Genomic DNA, 22,555 nt, shown 5'->3' with positions numbered 1-22,555 from the left:
AACGATCTTTTCACCCGATCTCCGACGACGGTGAGCCGGGATAATGTGTACAACACAACATATAAAACAAACTTTTTTAGCTTATTTATTGCTTTTTAAAAAACTTTGATCATACTTTTATGGGCCTTCACAGCTAGCCACTTTCTCAAGATAGTAGAGAAACACATTATAATTACGTGTACACATGTACAATTGGTATGATGTACACATTGATCAATAAAATTACGTGTACACATATACAATGCGGTAAATTTGTAAAGCAATGATATGGAATGATTTGGAATGATTTGAATGAGTTATAGTTTTAGATATGGAATGATATGAAATTATTTGAATGAGTTATAGTTTTAGAGTTAATTTAGATTATTTTAAGTTTCCCTTACGTGTATATATAGCATTTTTATGGTTTTACCATCTTAATTTAATTTATTTTTAGACAAATTCATTGGCTCCATATTAATAGTTTAAGTGAGAAACAAATTGCAAAATGTGGTCTAGTAGTAAGAAAGAGCCTTTGAGCCATCATATCCATGTTCAAATTTCCATGAGATCATTTTTTTCTCATCAATGGCAAAATCGTAAATACATCATCTTCAACCTCACAATTCGTTTTTTTTTTCTTCTGTAAAAATGCTACGGCCGTCAATCATGGCTTCGTCTTAAATCTCCAAACTTTGAGTGTATTTCATGTTATTTTGGTATCAAAATTATAGATCTATTTGGTATTAATTGATTTCAGATATTAACCTCTAAAAATAAGATCTTGGTGAATCTGATTTAGAGATCTTCAACGTACGGTGACGAAGAAGAAATCCGGCGGCAGCTGGTTGATATGGCGGAGGTGGCCGGGGATATAGTGGATACAAACCTCGACGGTAATGGTGTTGTGATTGGTGGTGGTTGTGGGTTTGGGTCCGACAGTGATTTGGGTCCGGTGGGTTGGGAGGGAGGAAACAAAGGCAAATGTTAAGGATATGGGTGAAGTGGTGGTAATGGTGGTGCTGGGTGTAGTGGTGAATACACGTTTAGTTAGAAGGAAGAAAGGAATAAGGGAAGAGAAAGAAAAATAATATAAATTCCATTTCTTTAGTTAGGTGATTTGTTTAAAGGATGTAACTAAATTAATTAGAAAAGAAGAGAAAGTTAAGAAAAAGTGTTTCAGGAGTGAAATGTGTCTTAGAGTGTAATATAAAAGATTAAATGTGACTTTAAGTGTAAATGTTTCATATCGTAATACGTATGACGATGATGTTTGGACTTCGTATGTCATATTAATTGGTTGGAAACAATACGACGATGTTTAATGTTTTATCCCATTGGCACTTGGTAGCTGGAATACGATTCTAAGGTTGTAACTGGTAACAAAAATTAGGAATACCCTGAATCAAAGGAACTAAAGAAAATGGAATGTCAACAAATGGAATGAAAGAAGTTAAGGAATAAAACAAAATGGAATGAGCAATCGAAGGAAATCATTTTGTTAACATAAATGGTAACGTTGTAGAGGAATGACATGGAATGAAAGTAACTATAATTCTCTATATACTAATAAAATGTATCGGACATAAAATGCACTACTTAACTTAATTACTGTAATATTCTGAACTAAAGTGAATCAAACGACTGCTAAAAAAATCTCAAAACTAACCAACAATAGAAAAAACAAATTTGTGGGTATAAATATGATGATGAAGGAGATAGTACCTACTAGAAGAGAAGAACTTTTCATTTGATGGTTTGATAATCAACGTAAAAGTGCTTAAATAGGGAATCTGACGTTGCTATAATTTTGTTGAATTAGCGACAAATAAAAAAAATCTACCAGAATTTTCAAATCTTAACATATATACTACTCCTGTTAATAAGTTAGCTAATATCTACAATCTGTTTAAGTAAAATTTAAAATTTAATTATGTTCCATTCCAATGATTCCATCTCATTCACGTACAATTTTTATCCTGAATCTACTACAACTAGATTCCATTTGTTTCCACTTATTCTAAAAAAAATAATGGAATGCAAATTATTTTCTTTTCCATATAACTGGTAATTGTTTTTTGGAATTTAGAAGAATGGGTTATTCCAAACAGTTTTATTCCAAAAAATGTTAATCCAGTTGCACCCTAAATAAAATTTGCTAATAAGTAGTAAAGACATAAGTCACATAACTCAAAATGTAATCTACTATCTCCGAGCTATTCATTAATTAACCTCGTTAGTTTAAAAACAAAAAAGAAAAGTAAACTGAAGGCTCCATGTGGGATAGGAGATTGATCATAAATGGAAATATGTAATCTTATCTACATTTGACGAATTAATTACAAACTAAACCTGAACAATGATAAGCTAATTAAAAAATCAAAAAAGGAAAGTCCAAGCCATATATTTCCTTTTCCTAATAAGAAAAGCAAATACGCTAATGTCGGTCACTAGTATTTATAAATACAGATCACTACATGCATATCTAATACAACAATCAGTCTCAAATCTCTCGTACGTAAACTTCCATAGGAAACTATTAGTTCTTCTCTAATAGTTTCCTATGGAGTATGCAGGTGCAAATTGCACAGATGGAGACCCCCCAGATTGCTACATCGGATTCCTGTGTGGAGCAAGTGGGAGAGGCGTTGACGGGTACGGAGGCATAACGATTTGCCCCGGTGATTCTAGGTGGAGACTATAGAAATCTGATGAAGTGCATTTTTTGGAATTGCCGGGGAGCAAATAAACCCCAATTCCGTCGATCGATCCGATATATGGTGAAGAAATTTAATACTGATATACTTGCAGTATTTGAAACACACGCTAGTGGAGCAGCTGCGGGTAGAATTTGTCAGAGATTGGGGTTTGAGAACTCTTTTAGAGTGGATGCGTGTGGCCAGAGCGGTGGTATGTGGCTTTTATGGAGATCGGAAGTAGGAGAGCTGGAGATTGTTAAGTCTACTGATCAGTTTATCTATGCTCGAGTAGGAAGTGGGACAGAGGTGATCAATTTGATTGTCGTGTATGCTGCTCCTACGCCGAGTCGTCGAAGTGGTCTATGGACTGCTTTGGGAGAGGTGATTCAGAATGTTGATGGGCCGGTGTTCGTTGGGGGTGATTTCAATACTATTGTGAGATTGGATGAGAGAAGCGGTGGGAATGGGAGACTATCTGAAGATTCACTAATATTTGGAGATTGGATAAATGAGATGTCGCTCATTGATATGGGTTTCAGTGGAAACCAGTATACATGGAAGAGGGGGAAGACAGAAAGTACCTTCGTCGCCAAGAGATTGGATAGAGTTTTATGTTGTGCTCAGTCGAGGCTGAAGTGGCAAGAGGCAAGAGTATCACATTTACCGTTCTTGGCCTCGGATCATGCCCCGTTGTATCTACAACTCACGCCAGAGACCAAAGGGAATGCATGTCGACGCCCTTTCCGGTTTGAGGCAGCATGGCTACAGCATAGTGAGTTCAAAGAGTTGTTGCTAACCTCGTGGAATCGGGATATCGACACCAGAGAGGCGCTAGAGCGGCTGGGAGTAAAACTGAAACAATGGAATAAGGAGGTTTTTGGGAATGTTCAAAAGAAGAAGGAGTCCTTGGTTTCGCAGATTACGAAAGTTCAACAACAAATCGATCTGCAACAAACAGAAGAGCTATTGGTAAAAGAAGGTGAGCTCCTGAAGGAGTTTGAAATAGTTCTGGAACAGGAAGAACTTATCTGGTTTCAGAAATCACGGGAGAAATGGGTTGCTCACGGGGATAGAAATACAAAATTTTTCCATATGTCAACGATTATTAGGAGAAGGAGGAACAAAGTGGAGATGCTAAAGAATGATGAGAACAAGTGGATCTCGGAGGCTCGAGAGCTTGAGGAGCTTGCGGTTAGCTATTTTAAAAAGCTATACTCATTGGAAGATGTGGAGACTGAGCCCCATGACCTACCTATGAGGGGATTTGTGCGTATCACTAGCCAAGAACATACGGTTTTGAATAAGAGATTCTCTGCAGAGGAAGTGGAGAAGGCGATTAGAGATATGGGAAGTTTCAAGGCGCCAGGACCAGATGGTTTCCAACCAGTCTTCTACCAAAGATGTTGGGAAACAGTAGGTGACTCTGTGGTTAGGTTTGTTCTTAATTTCTTTGAGACTGGGACATTACCGGAAGGAACAAATGATGCTCTAGTTGTCTTGATTCCGAAAATACTCAAACCAGAGAGCATTACTCAGTTTCGCCCGATCAGTCTCTGTAATGTGCTGTTTAAAGTGATAACAAAAGCTATGGTCGGGAGGTTGAAGGGTATCATGAATAAGTTGATTGGTCCTGCTCAGTCTAGTTTCATCCCGGGCAGGCTTAGTGCTGATAACATTGTCATAGTCCAAGAAGCTGTTCACTCTATGAGAAGAAAGAAGGGACGAAAGGGTTGGATGATCCTTAAACTGGATCTGGAGAAAGCGTATGATAGACTGCGCTGGGATTTCCTAGAGAACACACTAAGGGCAGCTGGTCTATCAGCAGACTGGGTTGGGAGAATAATGGAATGCGTTGCTGGGCCAGAAATGAGTATTCTGTGGAATGGTGAGAAATCAGAATCATTTAAGCCATCGAGAGGGCTTCGACAAGGAGATCCCCTGTCACCGTATCTCTTCGTACTATGTATGGAGAGGCTCTGCCATCTGATAGATGAAGCAGTAGTGGAGAAGAAGTGGAAGCCTATTAGCCTGTCGAGAGGAGGGCCGAAACTCTCACATATTTGTTTTGCAGATGATTTAATTCTGTTTGCGGAAGCATCTGTGGTGCAAGTACGAGTGATAAGAAGAGTGTTGGAAACGTTTTGTAGAGCTTCTGGGCAGAAAGTGAGTCTCCCAAAGTCCAAAATATTTTTCTCTAGCAATGTCTCGAGAGAAAGAGGAGAACACATTAGTCGGGAGAGTGGCATTGCGTCGACAAGGGAGCTGGGGAAGTATTTGGGAATGCCGATCTTACAAAAGAGAATAAATAAGGATACTTTTGAGGAGGTCCTGGAGAAAGTGGCTTCAAGACTATCAGGCTGGAAAAAACAAACTCTAAGCCTCGCAGGAAGGGTTACTCTAACTAAGGCGGTCTTATCATCAATACCGGTACATCAGATGAGCACAATCTGTCTGCCAGCCAGTACTCTTGATAAGCTAGATAGTCTGTCAAGAAGTTTTGTGTGGGGAAGTGGTCAGCACCTGGTCTCCTGGGATAAAATTTGCAAGCCCAAAGCTGATGGGGGGCTTGGGATTAGAGTGTCGAGAGACATGAACAAGGCATTGATTGCCAAAGTAGGATGGCGCCTGTTACATGATGATAAGAGTCTATGGGCCAGAGTTTTGCGCGGCAAGTACGTAGTAGGTGACATTCAGGATCCAGCGTGGAGAGTGGTGGGGAAGACTGCCTCGTCTACTTGGAGAAGCGTGGCACTGGGGATCAGGGAAGTAGTGGTGAAGGGGCATGTTTGGGTTATTGGTAATGGAAGGAGAATCAAATTTTGGACTGACAGGTGGTTGTCGGGTGAAGTACTTTCAGAGGCCGCGATCATCGATCTTCCAGAGGGTTTTGAGAATATAACTGTGAGAGAGTTATGGGTGGATGGTGGGGGATGGGACCTTACCAGAATTTCCCCCTTTATCAGCGACGAGACAAGGCAGGAGCTCACGGCAGTGGTGGTCGACACTATTACAGGAGCGAAGGACCGGTTGGGTTGGAGAGAGACACCGAATGGAGAATTCTCAGTGAGAACTGCGTATAATTTGATCACACGAGATGATGCTCCACGGCCACAAATGGGAAACTTCTTCAAAAGAATGTGGCGTGTGGTGGCGCCTGAGAGAGTAAAAATGTTTCTCTGGCTTGTTGGAAATCAGGCAATAATGACGAACGCAGAGCGATTTCGACGTCATCTAAGTGGAACGGATGTTTGCCAGATTTGCAAAGGAGGAATCGAAACCATCTTGCACGTGCTTAGAGACTGTCCTGCGATGTCAGGAATTTGGGACCGTCTCGTCCCAACTAGGAAGAGACAAGCCTTCTTTTCAATGTCATTGTTTGAGTGGTTTTATCTGAATCTCAGTGATACGCAAGAGGGTAGTGGAGTTCCCTGGGCTACGACGTTCTCTTTAGCTGTTTGGTGGGGGTGGAAATGGAGATGTGGAAATGTGTTTGGTGATAACCGTCTTTGGAAAGACAGAGTTAAGTTCTTACGGAACTTGGCGACAGAAGTGATGGCAGCAAAGGATGCGGAGAGCAGGAAGTGGGACAGAGGTGGACGAACTGAAATCATGATAGGTTGGACGCCACCCCGTGTGGGATGGATGAAGTTGAATACGGATGGGGCCTCTCATGGTAACCCGGGACTGGCAACTGCAGGGGGTGTTTTGAGAAATGGTGATGGTGAGTGGTGTGGTGGATTCGTACTGAACATAGGTAGGTGCTCTGCTCCTTTGGCAGAGCTGTGGGGCGTTTACTATGGACTTGTCATTGCATGGGAGAAAGGTATTAGTAGGCTGGAGGTGGAGGTGGATTCTAAGATGGTGGTGGAGTTTCTTACAATGGGAATTGGTGAGACTCACCCGCTGTCTTTCCTGGTACGGCTGTGCCATGGCTTTTTAACAAGGGACTGGTTAGTCCGAATTCTTCACGTGTATAGGGAAGCAAATCACTTGGCTGATGGTTTGACTCACCTTGCTTTTTCTTTTCCGTTTGGGTTTCATAGATTAGATACTGCACCTTTGGATGTTGTTAGTCTTTTGAGAGAAGATGTGGATGGACCTCTACGGCCTCGACAAGTTCGTTTGTAGTTTGAAGTTTTTTATTAAATAAATACTGGGAGTCCTTTTCTCCCAGTTTCCTACCAAAAAAAAAAACTATTAGTTCTTCTCTAGTTAACAGATTAATTATTTCTTGTACAATGGGGATGACCCATAATAATCCCTTCTCGATGCCGACCTTGTTCGAAGCTTTGCAACGTCTCCGTCTCTCAGAAGAAGAAACCTCTGGCTCCATTCCTCCTCCTCCTCCTCCTGCTTTCACCCCACGCGCCACCGTAGATAACGCGCGTTTAATCAAACTATTCAACCTAATGACTAGGAAGGAATGTGTGTCCCAGTTTAAAGAGATTTTCTCAAAGGCAGCTGACCCAGATGCTCTTCTGAAGATAGTCTCGTTGCTGACTTCAGACTCCGATTACTTCATGGAGGTTGTCCGAAACAAGTACGGTTCGAAACGCGTCCAGAAGCTCCTAGGAATATCAGATGACGTGGATGCGCTCTTCTACGCCGCTATCTTGCACCGGTTTTACGACATCATGACCGATAAGTATGCATCCTACGTGGCCATTCGAGCCATGCTGGTTTTCGACACGATGGAGAAATTTAGAATGTACGATCACGTTCTTTACTACGCGCTCGACATAGCGCGTGATCATTACGGCTGCATCGCGCTCAACGAGGTTATAACCGATGTGGGTGATGCTTTGTACAGAAAGCTTCTACTAGACTTAGTTGCATGCAACGCTCTCTTCCTAAGCAACGATCCTTCAGGCAACTTCGTGGTTCAACACGTGCTTACGCTGTATGACTCGCGTTGCACGAGTAACGTAGCGGTTAGTCTTCTTGGTCATTGCGTTGATCTGTCGTTTCAGAAGTATGGAAGTTACATTGTAGAGAAGCTCCTGGAGGCGGAGGAGTCGATAGCTGTGGTGGTTGTGGAGCTTTTGGAGTGCGAAGGAGGCAGATTGTCGAAGCTGGCGAGGAATGAGTTTGGAAGTTTCGTGGTGGTCAAGGCACTGAAAGTCACGCATGCGATGAATAGGTTCGATCTGCTTGGAGATTTGGTGCAGAAGCTGATGCCTCTTCGCCACCTTTTGGTTACGTTCCACGGAAGCAACATTGCAAAGATCTTGGAGTTTTATGGTTTATTGCTGTAATCTTGTTGAAAGAACTTTTTTTTTAAACCATTGTTAAAGAAGTTTATCATTCATGTTTTATATAAGGAACCAAATTTGATTTTATATTGCCATTAATCGTGGGCTCCCACCGTTCATGATCGTTTTTGTTTTTTTACTGCAGTCAAGTTTACTGAACTGGTTGAAAAAAAATGTTTTCGAAGTAGAAGCTTCCTGGTAAAGAAGATATAATCCTAACAATAATCCAAACATTACATGCAACATACCTTTTTCAAAACGATGCATGGATATATTTGCATTAAAAACAGAGAGGTTAAAAGGGTAGACAGAGTTTTTCGTTTTTAGGGTTCTGCTATGACAATTTGTTGTATAAAATGTTTTTTTAACAGAAAGCTTTACTGTTTCAGAACTTAAACTGATTTACAATTCTGAACAAGAAATTGCAAATCATTTTCTCAAACATTTGGCTACAATTTCCAAACCAATCTGCACAATCAAACATATCCAAGACATCCAAACATCAGCGTCTTCGGCTCCTGCGAAAGAGAAAACATCTTCAGTACAATTTAAACAAGGGAATAAACAAAAATATCACTATAAAATAAAAGATTGAGTACCTTCAAAGTTCAGAAATGCTCTTGGTTAATCTATGTTGGGGCATGCATCTTCAACATGCGCAGCGGCCCAAGCAGTTTTTGAGATGATTCTTCTAGCCTTTTGGAATCAACCAGAGCAAAATCCAACCAAGAAGAAAACCTCTCTTCATGCCAGAATTACATCCCATACGTTCTATTGTAAGCATCTCCAGGACTTGGAATCCGGAATTTCGGTTCTTCATATCCGTTGCTGTATAGGCTCCCATTGAATCCCAGCCGTTCATTCCTAAGAAGCTCGGCTATGCCTAGAGACTTCAAACTTTGGCCTTCATTCCACTTATCCCAGTGACAATTAGACAAGACTGGATTTGCTGACGGCTGTTGTCTTTGGAGCTTTGAGAAATGAGATAAAGTACTTCTTTGTGTCTGATGATCCATTAGCCTTGAACTAAATATGCAAGGATCGGTAGGTGACGGAGACAAGTTTCTGAGATTATGATGAAACCCATTTACTTGTTGTGCAGCAGACATAGACTGTTGTCTCAACATTTGGAGCCCTGTTTCGTTCCCAAAGGAATTTATTTGTGATGAGAAACCTGATCTCATATCCAAGTCTATGTTAATCATCCCTTTTCCAACAGCTAGAATTGCAGGATCCGCAAACTCAATATCATTTACGCCAGTCGGAAAAAATCTATGTTGATGGACGTGATTTCTCAGTTACCAACTGGAGGTATTGACTGATATGCATTCCTCATAAAGGAGGCAGTGTCAAAGAAAATGAGATCCTCATACAAGAATAAGAACACACTATTATTTTTTATTAGTATGTAGCATTGTCCACACTCTAACTATGCAGTAATAATAAAAACAAATAAATACTTGTTGCACTATCAGAAGATAGCCGCACTCTTTCATGTGAAGAGAAGACATGAGGAGGCAACTTGCTGGGAGCAGAAAATCCTGGAGGTGCAGAAACTTGGGGACGTGAAACTGCAAAAGGACAACAGAGAAACAAATTGGAAATGTAGTATAACAATGATCAAATCTAGACAAGAAACAAGGGAAAGCCACTAACTTGGAGCCTTGTACGAGGAGTGTAAAAGACTAGTAGTAAAGCTTTCCAATCCACCAGAGTAGTTTGAAGCAAATCCATTTACACTCCCGAGATTATCACGATAGATATCTCGGCTCACCACAATAGACTCCGGAATAGGCTGATCTCTTGAAACCTGCCCATAAATGCTACGGTTCTCCCTTTCAAATCCTTGATTACTAGGTTCCTCATACCGAGCAAAAGAAAATCTGGACTGGCTGTTATGCTGCTTCAGGAGGTTTCCAAGTTTAAGAGTACTAGATCGCTGATCAAACGAGTTCCTCCAAGTTTGATATATCCTCTACATCCCATTTTGAACTAACTTGCCTCTGGGATTGCAAATCTGATCTCCAACCCCACTCTAGCATTGTGTACGAAACCTCAGTCTCTGATGGAGTAGCTTTTTCATCAGTGTTTGCGCTATCCACCCTACATTGCTCTAAATGTGGTGACTTTGATATTTCATGAACAGGCTGTCTAATAGAACCTTGATCACACTTACTACCAATCGCCATTTCAATATCAGGGTGTTCATCTCTTAAATTCGTAGTTATCTCCATTTGTGAAACAACAGCAAACAAGTCTTCTTCTACAGCCTCATCTGTATCGTCAAATGAGTTTACAGTAGCTGAATGGTTGGCAAGGTCTCTGCCATCATAAGAAGAGTCTGTTGAACTGGATAGCCTTTTAAGAACGTCATTAGTGGATACAGGACCATGAGCTGCGTTTGCAACAACAGCAGAAAAGGCCAATGTACCATTTACGGATGTTGTTCTTTGTATTTCAGTAGATCTATTTGAGATAACCGAGGTTGCTAAAGACTGCTGGTTTGCAATATGTGACCCCCTGCAACAGAATTTCATATTTTATTTAGATCGATTACAATATTTCTCATATAAAGCAGAATGCCTGGGAACACTTGCTGCATTCTGCTAATAGAAAATAAATTGAGACATGATAAATCTGATAGGATTTTATACGCTAGTCATGTAACATCACAAGATATGATTAATAAATAGGAAATCTTGCAAAATTGAAGTTCGTTTAATTGAACTTACACCTGGATGGAACATTTACAATTGGTTTTGCAGAAGAACTGTCACTACCAAACGCATCCAGTGGTGGAGGTAGCATGAGAGAATTTTACAATTTAAGAAGACAAAATTACAGTGTATGAGCATATATGATCTCATCTTTAGTGAAATTGTCCTCTTGAGAACCAACCTCGTGCAAATAGAGACAATCAGGATTGACGCATGCCTGGAAATAAAAACATGCTATTCATCACTACAAAGACATCAACTTCAAATTTAATCTCAAAGGAGGTAGCCAAAAAACAGCCCAGGGAGTTAATTAGAAAACAAAGGCATACCACATTTCTCAGCCATGCATGACAATACTTAGTTGTCCCAAAACATGCCATGCAACATGTTTACACATCTGATCGTTAAGTGATTAGAACAAAAATCTCAAACACTGCTTAGACCCTGATAGTTTTAAACAAAAAGGAAGGAAGGCAAAACTTACTTCAGCGATTTGCCGGAGAGATTTTGGTGGATTTGGATTTTTGAACCCTTAATTTCTACCAGATCCACTTTGCTGTCTCCCTCTGTTTAAATACTCGAAAATAAAAAAGTGTTTCCAATAACTTTTTATTCTCCCTTCAATCCGGTTTAGTTTTCTTAAACCGGTAGATATTAGCCGGTTCTTATGTTTATTTACTGAAAATATTACCCAGCCTCAACCCTTAACAATGTTGTAGTCTTGGAAGTATTATGACATTACCACAATTACCCAACCACACAAAGAAGGGAGGGCATTTAGTTTTTTACAAATTTATATATCAAAAGATATTTTTCAATGCTCAAAAAATTGTTAAGCGCTAGTTAGATTTTTTATATGAGATTATTGATGATGTGATTATTATCTTTTGAGCGCCTAAATCAATTTTTAAAAAATAATTCTAAAAATCGACTCAGTAATAACTTCGATTTACCGAGTAGGCGGACATCTAGGCGCCGCGTAAACTAATTTTTAGAACATTGGGATTTTGGACAAATTCTTTCATATAACCTGTTGTACTTGTTTAATAAATAGAATCTAAGTTCATTTCCAAAAAGTTATTTTGCTAAAATTTATTTTGCAAAATTGATCTTTTGGAAAGTCATGGAGATGGCTAATGAAATTTTTTATATCATTTAAATATGAAACTGAGTGGACCTGTAGGTAATTACAGTTTTGACCAACCAAGAAAGAGGAATAGTTTCGACATCAATTGAAAGTTTGAAACAACATAAACGGCTCTCTACTGTATGCAGTCCAAAAATATCATTGCCCACTTCTCCTACTATACAAAGTTCAACCTAATGAATATCGCAAAAGACTGTTAAGAAAATTATCCATTATGGAACAAGTCATTCATGCCTCTAAACAAGAACAAAACAGCAAGTTCTTTGTACACATTTGATTTCTTAAGCATGCAATAAAAAGCTGATTGTGTTCAACAAAGTTTTACTTTCCTAGTAGTGGTTAAAAAGGGGTAAAAGACAGAGAAAATAATGGTTAAGAAAGAAGAAACCAAGTTTTCAATCTAAAGTAGGAGGAAGACCTTTGTTTGTATACTTTGTACAGTCAAATGGTCCTACTCCTTGATTGTTCTTCTTCTTCACCTGACCATCACGAACACACACAAAAATATTCTCAAGTTAGTGTCATGAACCAATTTTATGACATCTGGACTGCTTATCTTTTTGAACGATGTGAAAGATTGCAGTGGAGCAACTACTTGATTAGTGGGTAAGTGGTGAAAATTATAGAAAAAAAAATAAGAGGTGAATTCTACATACTGTTGTAACCTGTCACACTAGTAGAAAACAAACTAAACTAAACTAAAATCAAGTCCTAGCGTTTCAACTCTTGTTTCCTTTTATCAACACCTCTTTCAAATCTACGCGAATGGTAATGAGAGAGGGAGAGAGGACTATACCGGAGACCATGGACCTGGTTCAGGAACAGTCTTGTCGGTTGGTGAATGTTGTACACGTCCACTTTTCAGAGTTAAGATTTCCTACATTTGAAACACAAGAGATCCGCTGAGGCATTGCCAAATAATTCTATTTCATATATACGCAATAATAGCAAGTGGATCTTCACTTTATCATCATAGTTTCATTCATATCATTGAGAAATATATACTAGTTTATACCTCCCCAGCCGCCTCAATTGCAGCTAGCCATTCGTCAGAAAATGGAACAGCATTTGGAGGCTTTACAATAATAGGATCAGGTTTCTTCTCAGACTTAGCATCCCTGTTGAAATAGTGAATTATCAGCCAATTGTCAACATTCAACTGCGCTGAAGGAATAGAAGCAGATTACTACTAGTGGAGGCTGGATTTAATTACTTACATTGGTACGGTCTTATCCTTGCCTTCTGATAAACATGTACGATCGCTACTGCTTCCAGAGGCATGGACTTCATTGCTTTCTGATGTCAAATTGTCATCGTCAGGCTGGATATCATCTCTGACTGAGAAAGCCTCGTTCGTGGTCATAGGAGTCCTTGGTTCCTCCTCTCTGGTCACGTATACTACAGGATCAGGAGAGATCTTTATAACTTGAACTTCCACATCTCCATAAGAGCCGAGTTCCTGATCAGTAACCTGAGCACTGGAATCCTTTCCACTTTCTGATGGCAAAGTGTCATCACTCAGGACAGTGAACTCGTCAGGCTGCATATCATCTCTGGCTGAGAATGCCTCTTTCATGATTATCGGAGCTCCTGATTCCTCCTCTCTGGTCAAATATTCTACAGGATCACGAGAGATCTTTGTAACTTGAACTTCACCTTCTTCATGAGAGGCAAATTCTTGACCAGTAACCCGAGTACTGAAATCCTTTTCAGTATCTGTCTGGCCTTCAGCTTCTCCAACATAGTTACACACAATACATCCAGAATTTGAATCCTGGCTTGACCTGCCTTCGGAGCTTCTGGAAAAAACGGTGTCCTGATTTAGACTCTCAGGATCTCCAGATAAAGAAGCCGGGGAACCAATTGATTCACTTAGTAGAGTGTTAGGTTTTCCACGCTGGTCCATTGCAGTATGGATAGCTTCTAGTTCCAGATATTCTTGATCAGGAACGCCCTTGATAGGAAACTCATCGAGGTCACTAATGGATTCTAACTCAGTAACCAGATTCACCTGTTTCAGATTCAAATTACCATCAGGCTCCTCATCTGAGCTATCTGACTCAGTAACCAGATCCATGTCTTCCAGCTCTGAGTTATCTTCAAGCTCCTCATTTGAATAAGAGAACACTGTGGCAGATACATCTTTTGCTGGACAGCAACGATCTGATGTTTCAAGTTGATCAGTCTGCTTCATTACATAAACATCCTTTACATCAGATGTATCTGCAGCTCTGGAACAGTTATACTGAATATGCTTTTCAGAAGTTAGTTTCTCAGAGCAGGTTTCATGAGATGATTCCCGAGATTTATCCTCCATCTTAACTTCAGCGGAGGAAGGCATTAGTAAGTTCACTTGATCGATGTTTTGTTCATCTGCAGTAGAACCAGTTAAGTAATCTATCTGCATATCAGCGACATCATCTGTATCTGCTCTTTCTTTTCTGGTCACGACATCTATCTCACGACTTCCCTCTTTCCCCTCAAGGGCTAATTGGCGCGAGAAATGCTGTTCTTCAGATTCTCTAGACCAGTCTTTGCAATCGGGAAATGGACCAACGAAATCAGCCTCACAGTTTGTCTCTGTGCTATCGCTTACATCAATTCCCTTTTCCGTTTCTACTACAGCCTGACCATCACACTCTATGTTATGACCACACGGAACAGAGTCCAACACTGTATTTTCCTCAAAACGGCTGCATGATGATTGAACACAATCTGGTGCGTCAGCAGGCCCTGGATCTGAAGTGAGGGAATCTAAAACCTCAGACTGCTTTGCTACATTTTCAGTAGAATGGTTGATAATTAGCACGTCGTTTTCTCCAGAAAGGAAATGACTCATCCCGTCTTCATCTCCAGGGTGCACGCATTCCTTTTGTGGTTTCAAATGTACATCCAATGTATCTAAGTCTTCATTGAAAGCGTTCATAGTACATACATCTTCCTCTTGATTGCGGACTTGCAACCGTGGTAACTCATCGCCAGAAGGACCCTGCACCGGAGAATCCATGGAACCTTTGATAAATGGACCTTCTACTGAGCAGAGAGTCTTCCTTTGCTCATCCGTATTATCATCAGACATTCTACTGAGCGGCAGCTTACTGCTACTCTGAAAATCTTCGCATTTTGCAGTAGAAATGTTCTCAGATGTACAAATATCACCTGGAAAGATACATGGATGCTGCAGGCTTTCATTTATCTGGGAAACCTTTGAACAAGACGACACTTCGGATTCTATTTTCCAAGTGCTTTTCAGGCCTATTTTCACCCTTTCTTGAGCAGAGAAACCTGCAGCTGGACCTGAACTGCCGATGTTACCAGTTGCTGACTTGGAGTTAACTCTGGGAACTTTTTCGGAAAATTGAGGTTTTTTGGAGGTAGGGATCAAAGAAAAACGAGAAGCTGAACCAATATCAGACTTTGGAAGCTGATTATGCTTTTCTTCTGCACTGTGTGACGGTTGAGAACCAGACTGCAAAAATCAGGAATAAGAAGTATGAGAGATTAAGAGCCTAAAACCATGGTTGTAACCCTCAACAAAAGCTAGATTTCAGTACATTTCAATAATATACCTGATCGAAATAGCCAATTGACGGTGACGGCAGTCTTAAACCTGATGGTTTTGCCAGTCGGGAAACTGCAGACTGCGTGTTTCCAACTCTACTATTTTGAGCTAATGCGGTGCCCATATTAGTCAAATCAGAGTTGGCGATATTTGATGCATGACCAAGCATATCCATTTCTGATGTAGTCATAGGGCCATCGTTGGACTTCCCAGCAACAGAATGCTGTGACTTGGATGCTGAAGGAGCTCCTGATGTTTTGGTGATCTAGAGTTCAAGAAAATGCACACATTATACTCATGGAAAAGTAACATTCGCTTCAAATTTCTAGTGCATAATCTAATTGATATAATGGTTTGCAGAGGACAGCAACGGTTTACCACATTTCTTCTAGATTGCCTAAGAGAGGGGTTCGGAATTGAACTTCTGCTCGCCACGCTGGAACTTGTTTTACTCTTTGTGCTGGAAGTGCCTTTCGAGAAGCTTACAGATCCTAAGCTCCTCTGAGAATTACCTGCCGTATCAGAAGAAATAACCAAGGCAATTCGATCATGTAACAATATATAAAATCTGCAGCAAAGGCAATTGCTGAAAACGCAAGAAGGAAAAAAACGTTATGAGAGAGGTTCTATTTAATTACTGCATGTGGACATACTTGACTGAGTAAGTTGACTTAGTTTCGGTTTGCTGGGACTTCGGGTAATCTTTGTCATGTTGTTTGAAACTGGATCAGATTTAGTCTTAGAAACTTTAGATACGCTCGGCTCCCTGCTACGTGGTGTTGTTGTATGCACATTTGCAGGTCTTTTCAGGGTTCAAAGAAGTTAAGGTTAAACAAGCAAAAAGAACAAAACAAGAAAAGCATGGATAGTAATTGCCTTAACAACCAGTACATTAAGTAAGAAAAGGATATGAAGATGACGGAGGAGGCCGGGGACAGCCACTGCGTTTGGAACCGCTTCTCAAATCCTGAGCTGAAACTTTTTTCTGTGCCAATAAATGCATTCGACAGTTAGATTGAAAGAAAAAAAAGCGCCTCAAAAAACTTCTTTTTGCTAGGAAAGGAACAGTGTAAGAAACAACTGATCTCCTTCATCAGCTCCATTAAGAAAATCCTCAATTCATGTCCAGTAAACTCACCATGGAAGAAGATTGGGCTTTAGATGGCGTTGAGTACTTGGGCACAGTGCCAATCACAATCTTCTTCTCTCTCCTTTTACTATTCACAGGCAAGTCGTTAAACAGGTTCTCTTCAAGTGCTTGTAGACCCGGTGAAACATTAGTAAATTTGGAAGCTGACATTGCCTCCTCCTGAATGGCAGATAACATATCTCCACCAAGTAGACAAGCGTTTCCAGTGATTTTAGATAGCTCGGTGGAATCCAAAACACCTGGTTCAAGACCAGCTTAATAACATAGACCAAACAGGAGAATAAAGGTAAATCCATGAACACTAACAAGTCACCTTCTTCAGTTGAAAAGGCTCTATCCCAAGCTAAGCTTTTCCGCAAGTTAAAACCTGCATTCTTTTTCTTCTTTTTCATCTGTTGTCTCTCCACACTCAACTCAACTTTGCTCCCACTGGTATTCTCCTTGCCTACACTGCCTGTATCAGTACAAGCGCTTGGCTGCTCCACGTTGCTTGTGTTGCCTGTTACTCTTCCTACAAAATCATTTATCCAATATAATCAGAGATTCAAAAATATGCTAAAAGGTTTGAGTAGAACATCATCTCTTGGCGAATAAGCGCGTACCAATTGAAGAAAAAGGAGGGCGAGGAGGAACGGCGCGGCTCGATCTAGGGATTTGGAGAGGCGAGCAATCTAAATAGCTCTTTTCCCGGCCACCGGAAAACGACGCAACGCCTTTAACCGGCGTGTCTCTCATAAGCCAATTGGATTCGTCTTCCCCAGAGATATCTAACAGATCCTTCTCCATTACTACCAACGTCCGAGATCTAAATCCCAAAGGCCAAATCGGTATCGCTGAGAGTTTTTCTCTTCCTTACACTGATGAGAGAAGCTAAGCTGGTATAGGAAACAGGGAGAGCGTTGTTCGTGGTCGGAATCGTAAATCCGTCGGCCGATGTTGAATAGAATATTCCGGTGCTTCGTAAGCGGGAAGAAGACGTTGGAAAAAAAACTTGAAATTGAAATAAAGATGACGATCGGGTCAGGAGATCGATCACGGTAGTTGACTATATTACCCTTTACTCGAGTTGGTCCCTACTCTACACAACTTTCTTCAATAATCTAAGGACGATATCGTCATTTACGCTAAACAATTGGGACGAGTTTCAAGCCCATTACTCGTTATGTGGGCCTTGAGTCTACTACTTTGGTTCTCTTCCTCGCTTCGGTCACCACTGATTCTCAATCTATTCGTTTTCCGGTTCGAATTAAACTGGTTCGGTTCGGTTAGAGGAGCATCAAAGTAAATGTAGGTACTGTCTAGTAGTATCAATAATGTTCTCTTTTCCCGTTTGAAGGAACAAGCATTCACCCGAGGACAAGCTCTGTTTTATACTACAAAAGGCAAACTGTGGGATGGGAAGATAAATAATATAGACAAAGTCTTTGTTATTTTCGTTTCTTCTATTTAGAAGAGAAGAGTCTGAGATATCTTTACTTCCCCAAAAGAAATCAAAAGATCTCTGAGAGCACAGAGAGGTGGTGACACAATGAACAAAGGTTTCTCCTTACTCTCTTCTTCATTCTTGATTCTCCAGTTACATTGTATCTTAATTTGTTATTTTCTTTCTTTAAGGAACAGGAGATTCTTCTGATGATTGTCTTCCAAAGTTCTTCAAAGTCTATCTACCTGATGATTCTGGAGATGATCTGGTAAAATCACACACTTCTCTTCACTTTGTTTTTACGTTCATCTTCATCTGTAGATTTGTAGCTTTTGGTTCAAAGTTGTAGGTCCTTTTTTGCAGGACATACCCATTTCTTTCAACAGCTTCTTACCAAAGCCACTACCTGAGTACATAATTGTTAGAAGCATTTATGGAAACATTTGGAAACTGAAGTTGATGAAATGTTGTGGTGATGATGTTGATAAAGTTTCTATGGTTAATGGATGGAAGAGAATAGTAAAGGACGAAGATTTGAAAGGTGGGGAGTTCTTAGCCTTCGAGTTTGATGGCTCTCGTCTTTTCAACTTTTGTATTTACGGCCAAGCTACTTGTAAAAGGCTTGGAAGTTCAGTGAAAACCAAAGAGATCACAGATGAATCTGAGGGTGAAGATGGTAAATCTTGTGTTGATGTCATAGTCATTGATGATGATAGTACGGATGATGATGATGATGATGATGTTAGTAGTGGACAAGGTTCTGGTATGGAAGATCAGTCTACAAAAGATATCATAGTTATTGATGAGGATACTAGCGATGGTGATGATGATGATGATGATGATGATGATGATGATGATGATGATGATGATGATGAGACAAGGAGTGGAGTTGAGACAGAGATAATAGAGAAAGGTACAACAGAAACTTTTGATTTGCGAGTGTCTTTATTTTCATGTGTATTATTAACTTTTTTTCTTTAATAGGTTCTTCTGAAGTCTCAACTAAGAGTGACGGTGGAGAAGGAGAATAATAGTCTGGTTCGTGAGATCAAAGTCCATGTTATAAGTGGATGAAGCTCTCTCTATGTGTTACTTCCAGAATATGTAAGGATGGTAAAAAATCTTAGTAGTAGGTTTAAATCAAGACACTAATCATTTCAGTACTCTGTTATCTATTAAATAAATCTACCTCTTTGTTGTTTGTGTGTCTGCAACATGTAGTGATGACAGTCTAATATAAATAAAATAAGCATGTTGTACTATATATTGTTTGTTCTTGAATTTGTACAATGCAAGGTTGGGTTGATAATCTCACTTATCTTATAGTACAATCACAATGTTACCAAAGCTTCAGGGCTGTTCAAACCTTAAAGTTTACATAAGAAGAATGTTTCTGTTTCAAAAAAAAAAAAAACATAAACATAAGAAGAATGTTGTGGTTGACAGAAAAACAGAAAAGCTGTCCAGCAGTTATCCAGCTTAAAGCTGCAGATATTATCTTTGTACTCCAGACTTATCAAGCTAACAGCATGGAACTCTAGTCAAAGGATATCACTGACTAGTTGATAATTTGAATGATCAACTACTAACATCTACCACCCGCTGAAACAACTAATAGAACACTCACTTAACATAGATTTTGTTTGGGAAGCATGTCCAGTCACAATAGCTAACTCAACCGAAGCCAAGACTTACCTGGTACTGCACATCTTTAGTACCATAGAGCGAACTTATGACCTTTAACCATTAAAAAAAAGTATATATAACCAGAAAGATAAGGGAAAGGACCGGCTGCTCCGTGTTTTAGTTGCTTGTAAGGAATCAAACACTAACTAGGAAAGAACATTGTAAGAAACAACTGATCAACCTCATTTAGCTCCACTACAGTTTTCCTTATAGTTTCATTTTTTACATGTTTCGGATAAAACTTTTTATAGTGACCGCCAGCGGTGTCCCTAAATTCAAAAAAATCCTTTAAATTTTTTTGGAGAGTCATAATACCGCCGCGTCGACAGAAATTCAAACCTACGATTTTTGGTAATTGTCTGTGAGAATGAGAACCACTAGGATACAAACCCTTCTCTTTCCTTAGTTTCATGTACAGTTATATCTCAAAAATATGTATTTGTTGTCACAGTGAACCACTGACCACTTGTAAATTTGGAAGCTAACATTGACTCTATGAACTTTGAACTCTTCCTAAACGTCAAGTACCAGATTACCACTAGTTTTCCAAGCATTTTCAGTCCTACTAGCCAACTCAACCGAACCTGAGACCAAACCTATGAACTTATTTCTTGTTTTCGTGGGCTTTGTGGGCCTCGCCTTGGCGGTAATTTTTGTTCCTTTTTTCTGTTCACCTGCAGTAACTTTTGTTGTCAGGACGAATTAAGTTGCTTTTAGTGAAAGCGCGTGAGTTAGGGTATGACTGGTTTTCCCGCTACCAACCGCAAACGCAGCTTTTGCGGTTGGTAGCGGTTACTGGCGTTTTGCAACAATCGCTCAAACCGCTCTAAACCGCTCCAAATCGCTCCAAATCGCTCTGAACCTCATAAATTCAAAAGCTGGTTCCAGCTAGCGTTTGCGGTTGCGGGCGTTTGCGGGAGGATAAAAAAAATTATTTTTTTTCCAAAACAATATAAATACAAAAATAAAAAATTCAATAAAAAAATTAAACTGAAATTATAAAAATGCTAAAATATATCAATTAAATTTTAATTAATATTATAAAACTTTAAAATAAAAATATTTTCTATATTTTTTAAAAATTAAAACTATAACTTTCTAAATATAAATTGTATATTTATTATAATATTATTATTTTTGATATTTTTATAATTGTATAAAATATAAATATTGTTAATTTATTATTTAACTGCTGCTGCATTTGGTAGTTAACCAGTCATAAGTATCCCGCAAACGCATAAATTTCTAACCGCATAACCAGTCGTACAAATCTCTTAAAACCGCTAGAAACCGCAACCACCCGCATCCGCAAACTCCCGCAACCGCAACCGCAACCGCTGCGGTTAAACCAGTCAGGCCCTTAATGGTCTGTATACTATTTTGAAGGAAAAAAACAGAGAAACAGAGTGCAGTCTCTGTTTTCACAATTTTCCTACAAATGTAGAAAAAACCCTTTGAATCTAAGCCATTCGAACACGAAACCTAGAATCCCAAGAACTTATCTCCTCTTCACCCTCCAAAAGAAACTCTCTTCTTCTTTTTTTGGAAGCGAACGAAGATCAGCACAAAGAGACACACAATGAAGAAAGGTTTCTCCTTTACTCTCTTCTTCCCTTCTTGATTCTCCATTTGAAATGTAGCATAGCCTCTCTTATAATCTCTTCAGTAACAGGTGATTCTTCTGGTGATCGTCTCCCAAAGTTCTTCAAAGTGTACTTACCCAACGACTCAGGAGACGATCTGGTAAAAAAAAAGACACTTTCTCTTCACTCTGTTTTTTTTTTTTTTGGTTTCCTTCTGGTAATTTCCTTCTTGTGCAGGAGATACCTGTCTCGTTCAACAGCTGTTTACCGAGCTCTGTTCCTAAGAGCGTAACCGTTACAAACATCAACGGACACGTCTGGAAACTGAAGTTGAGGAAACTTAGTGGCGATCCTGAGAAGTTCTCTATGGTTGATGGGTGGAAGAGGATCGTCAAGGACGAAGATCTGAAAGGAGGAGAGTTCTTGGCTTTCGAGTTCGATGGCTCTCGTCTCTTCAACTTCTGTGTTTACGGCCAAGCCACGTGTAAAAAGCTTGGTAAGTCCGCAGAGGTTGATGATGATGATGACGATGATGATGATGTCATTGTTATTGATGATGATGATGATGATGATGATGATGAAGATGATGATGGTGATGATGATGAGGCTGCTGATGATGAGGATGATGATGAGGATGTGGATGTTGATGTTGAGGCTGATGATGTCGATGATGGTATGGAGACTGATGATGGTGATGAACATAGGCAGCTTCTGGATGATCCGGATAGCCCGTCCTTTACTGTGATCCTTAACCCGAAGAAAAAGAGCCAACTGGTAATGATTATTAAAGATCTTCTCACACTTGCTTTGGTTATATATGTTTGTGCTTTTGTGTTTTATTATGATGGTGATGTGTGTTTCTTTCGTCATGCATGCAGCTCATCCCATCTCACATTATGAAAGACTACAACTTACACTTTACTGAGAGAATAACTATCGTCGACCCGCTCGTGCCCAAGTTCGGGACGTTGGAGAGGAAAATCAAGCTTCAGGATAACGGATGTCTGTTTGTCAAGGGCTTTGGAAGTGTCTTCAGAAGGAACAACGTGAAGACTACTGATACGATTATATGCGAGGTGAAGAAGAATGGCAATGATGTAGCTCACATTCTCAAGGTCCACATTGTTAGGGGATTATGATGATGACTCTCTCTCTCGGTTTATGTATGTGGCTTTGTGAGTCTTGTGGGCATGTGTTTGTGTGTTTTTAGCACCGTATTATGTAAGGATGCTTTTATGATTTGGTTTTATAGCTATGGATTGTGTTGTTTGAGATGTTTGCAACTTAACTATGGTTAAAGACGTTTTCTATACATACCATGTTTATTTCTATTAGGAGTTCCTGAATCTCATCACTC

General features: G+C 39.8%; 5 protein-coding genes across 7 annotated transcripts; 3 read left to right on the top strand and 2 right to left on the bottom strand.

The window, feature by feature from the left end:
* Positions 1–6,901: 6,901 nt before the first annotated feature.
* On the top strand, positions 6,902–8,040 carry LOC106414759 (pumilio homolog 18-like). Its single transcript, XM_013855350.3, has one exon. It carries the CDS (start codon positions 6,917–6,919, stop codon positions 7,931–7,933), a length of 1,017 nt encoding a protein of 338 aa, XP_013710804.2. The 5' UTR covers positions 6,902–6,916; the 3' UTR covers positions 7,934–8,040.
* Positions 8,041–8,254: 214 nt separating this feature from the next.
* LOC125578995 lies at positions 8,255–11,027 on the bottom strand. Its single transcript, XM_048742172.1, has 7 exons — positions 10,977–11,027; positions 10,773–10,864; positions 9,928–10,450; positions 9,587–9,869; positions 9,380–9,501; positions 9,227–9,284; positions 8,255–9,194 (listed from the first exon to the last, which is right to left on the bottom strand). Exons 1-7 carry the CDS (start codon positions 11,025–11,027, stop codon positions 8,686–8,688), a joined length of 1,638 nt encoding a protein of 545 aa, XP_048598129.1. The 3' UTR covers positions 8,255–8,685.
* A 925-nt stretch (positions 11,028–11,952) lies between these two features.
* LOC106412451 lies at positions 11,953–17,533 on the bottom strand. Its single transcript, XM_013853369.3, has 11 exons — positions 17,109–17,533; positions 16,820–17,017; positions 16,495–16,745; positions 16,268–16,341; positions 16,010–16,167; positions 15,735–15,868; positions 15,364–15,621; positions 13,012–15,263; positions 12,810–12,912; positions 12,591–12,671; positions 11,953–12,273 (listed from the first exon to the last, which is right to left on the bottom strand). Exons 1-11 carry the CDS (start codon positions 17,290–17,292, stop codon positions 12,190–12,192), a joined length of 3,777 nt encoding a protein of 1,258 aa, XP_013708823.2. The 5' UTR covers positions 17,293–17,533; the 3' UTR covers positions 11,953–12,189.
* Positions 17,534–17,959: 426 nt separating this feature from the next.
* LOC106414316 (B3 domain-containing protein At5g60142) lies at positions 17,960–19,195 on the top strand. 2 transcript variants are annotated; one of them, XM_048743017.1, is made up of 5 exons: positions 17,960–18,044; positions 18,121–18,197; positions 18,293–18,750; positions 18,796–18,842; positions 18,914–19,195. In XM_048743017.1, exons 1-5 carry the CDS (start codon positions 18,035–18,037, stop codon positions 18,958–18,960), a joined length of 639 nt encoding a protein of 212 aa, XP_048598974.1. In that variant the 5' UTR covers positions 17,960–18,034; the 3' UTR covers positions 18,961–19,195. The 2 variants fall into 2 exon arrangements, with proteins under 2 accessions (XP_048598974.1, XP_048598976.1); XM_048743019.1 differs by having other exon boundaries at positions 17,978–18,044; positions 18,127–18,197.
* Positions 19,196–21,103: 1,908 nt separating this feature from the next.
* On the top strand, positions 21,104–22,510 carry LOC106414160 (B3 domain-containing protein At5g60130-like). Of its 2 annotated transcripts, none has more exons than XM_013854869.3 (4): positions 21,104–21,204; positions 21,288–21,358; positions 21,436–21,972; positions 22,077–22,510. In XM_013854869.3, exons 1-4 carry the CDS (start codon positions 21,195–21,197, stop codon positions 22,335–22,337), a joined length of 879 nt encoding a protein of 292 aa, XP_013710323.2. In that variant the 5' UTR covers positions 21,104–21,194; the 3' UTR covers positions 22,338–22,510. The 2 variants fall into 2 exon arrangements, with proteins under 2 accessions (XP_013710323.2, XP_013710322.2); XM_013854868.3 differs by having other exon boundaries at positions 21,150–21,204; positions 21,282–21,358.
* The last annotated feature ends 45 nt before the right edge of the window (positions 22,511–22,555 follow it).

Source organism: Brassica napus, chromosome A10 (genome assembly GCF_020379485.1).
Source record: "Brassica napus cultivar Da-Ae chromosome A10, Da-Ae, whole genome shotgun sequence".
Taxonomy (NCBI): Eukaryota; Viridiplantae; Streptophyta; class Magnoliopsida; order Brassicales; family Brassicaceae; genus Brassica; species Brassica napus.
Note: the sequence above shows the minus strand (reverse complement) of the source record. Positions and strands in the feature narration are given on the sequence as shown.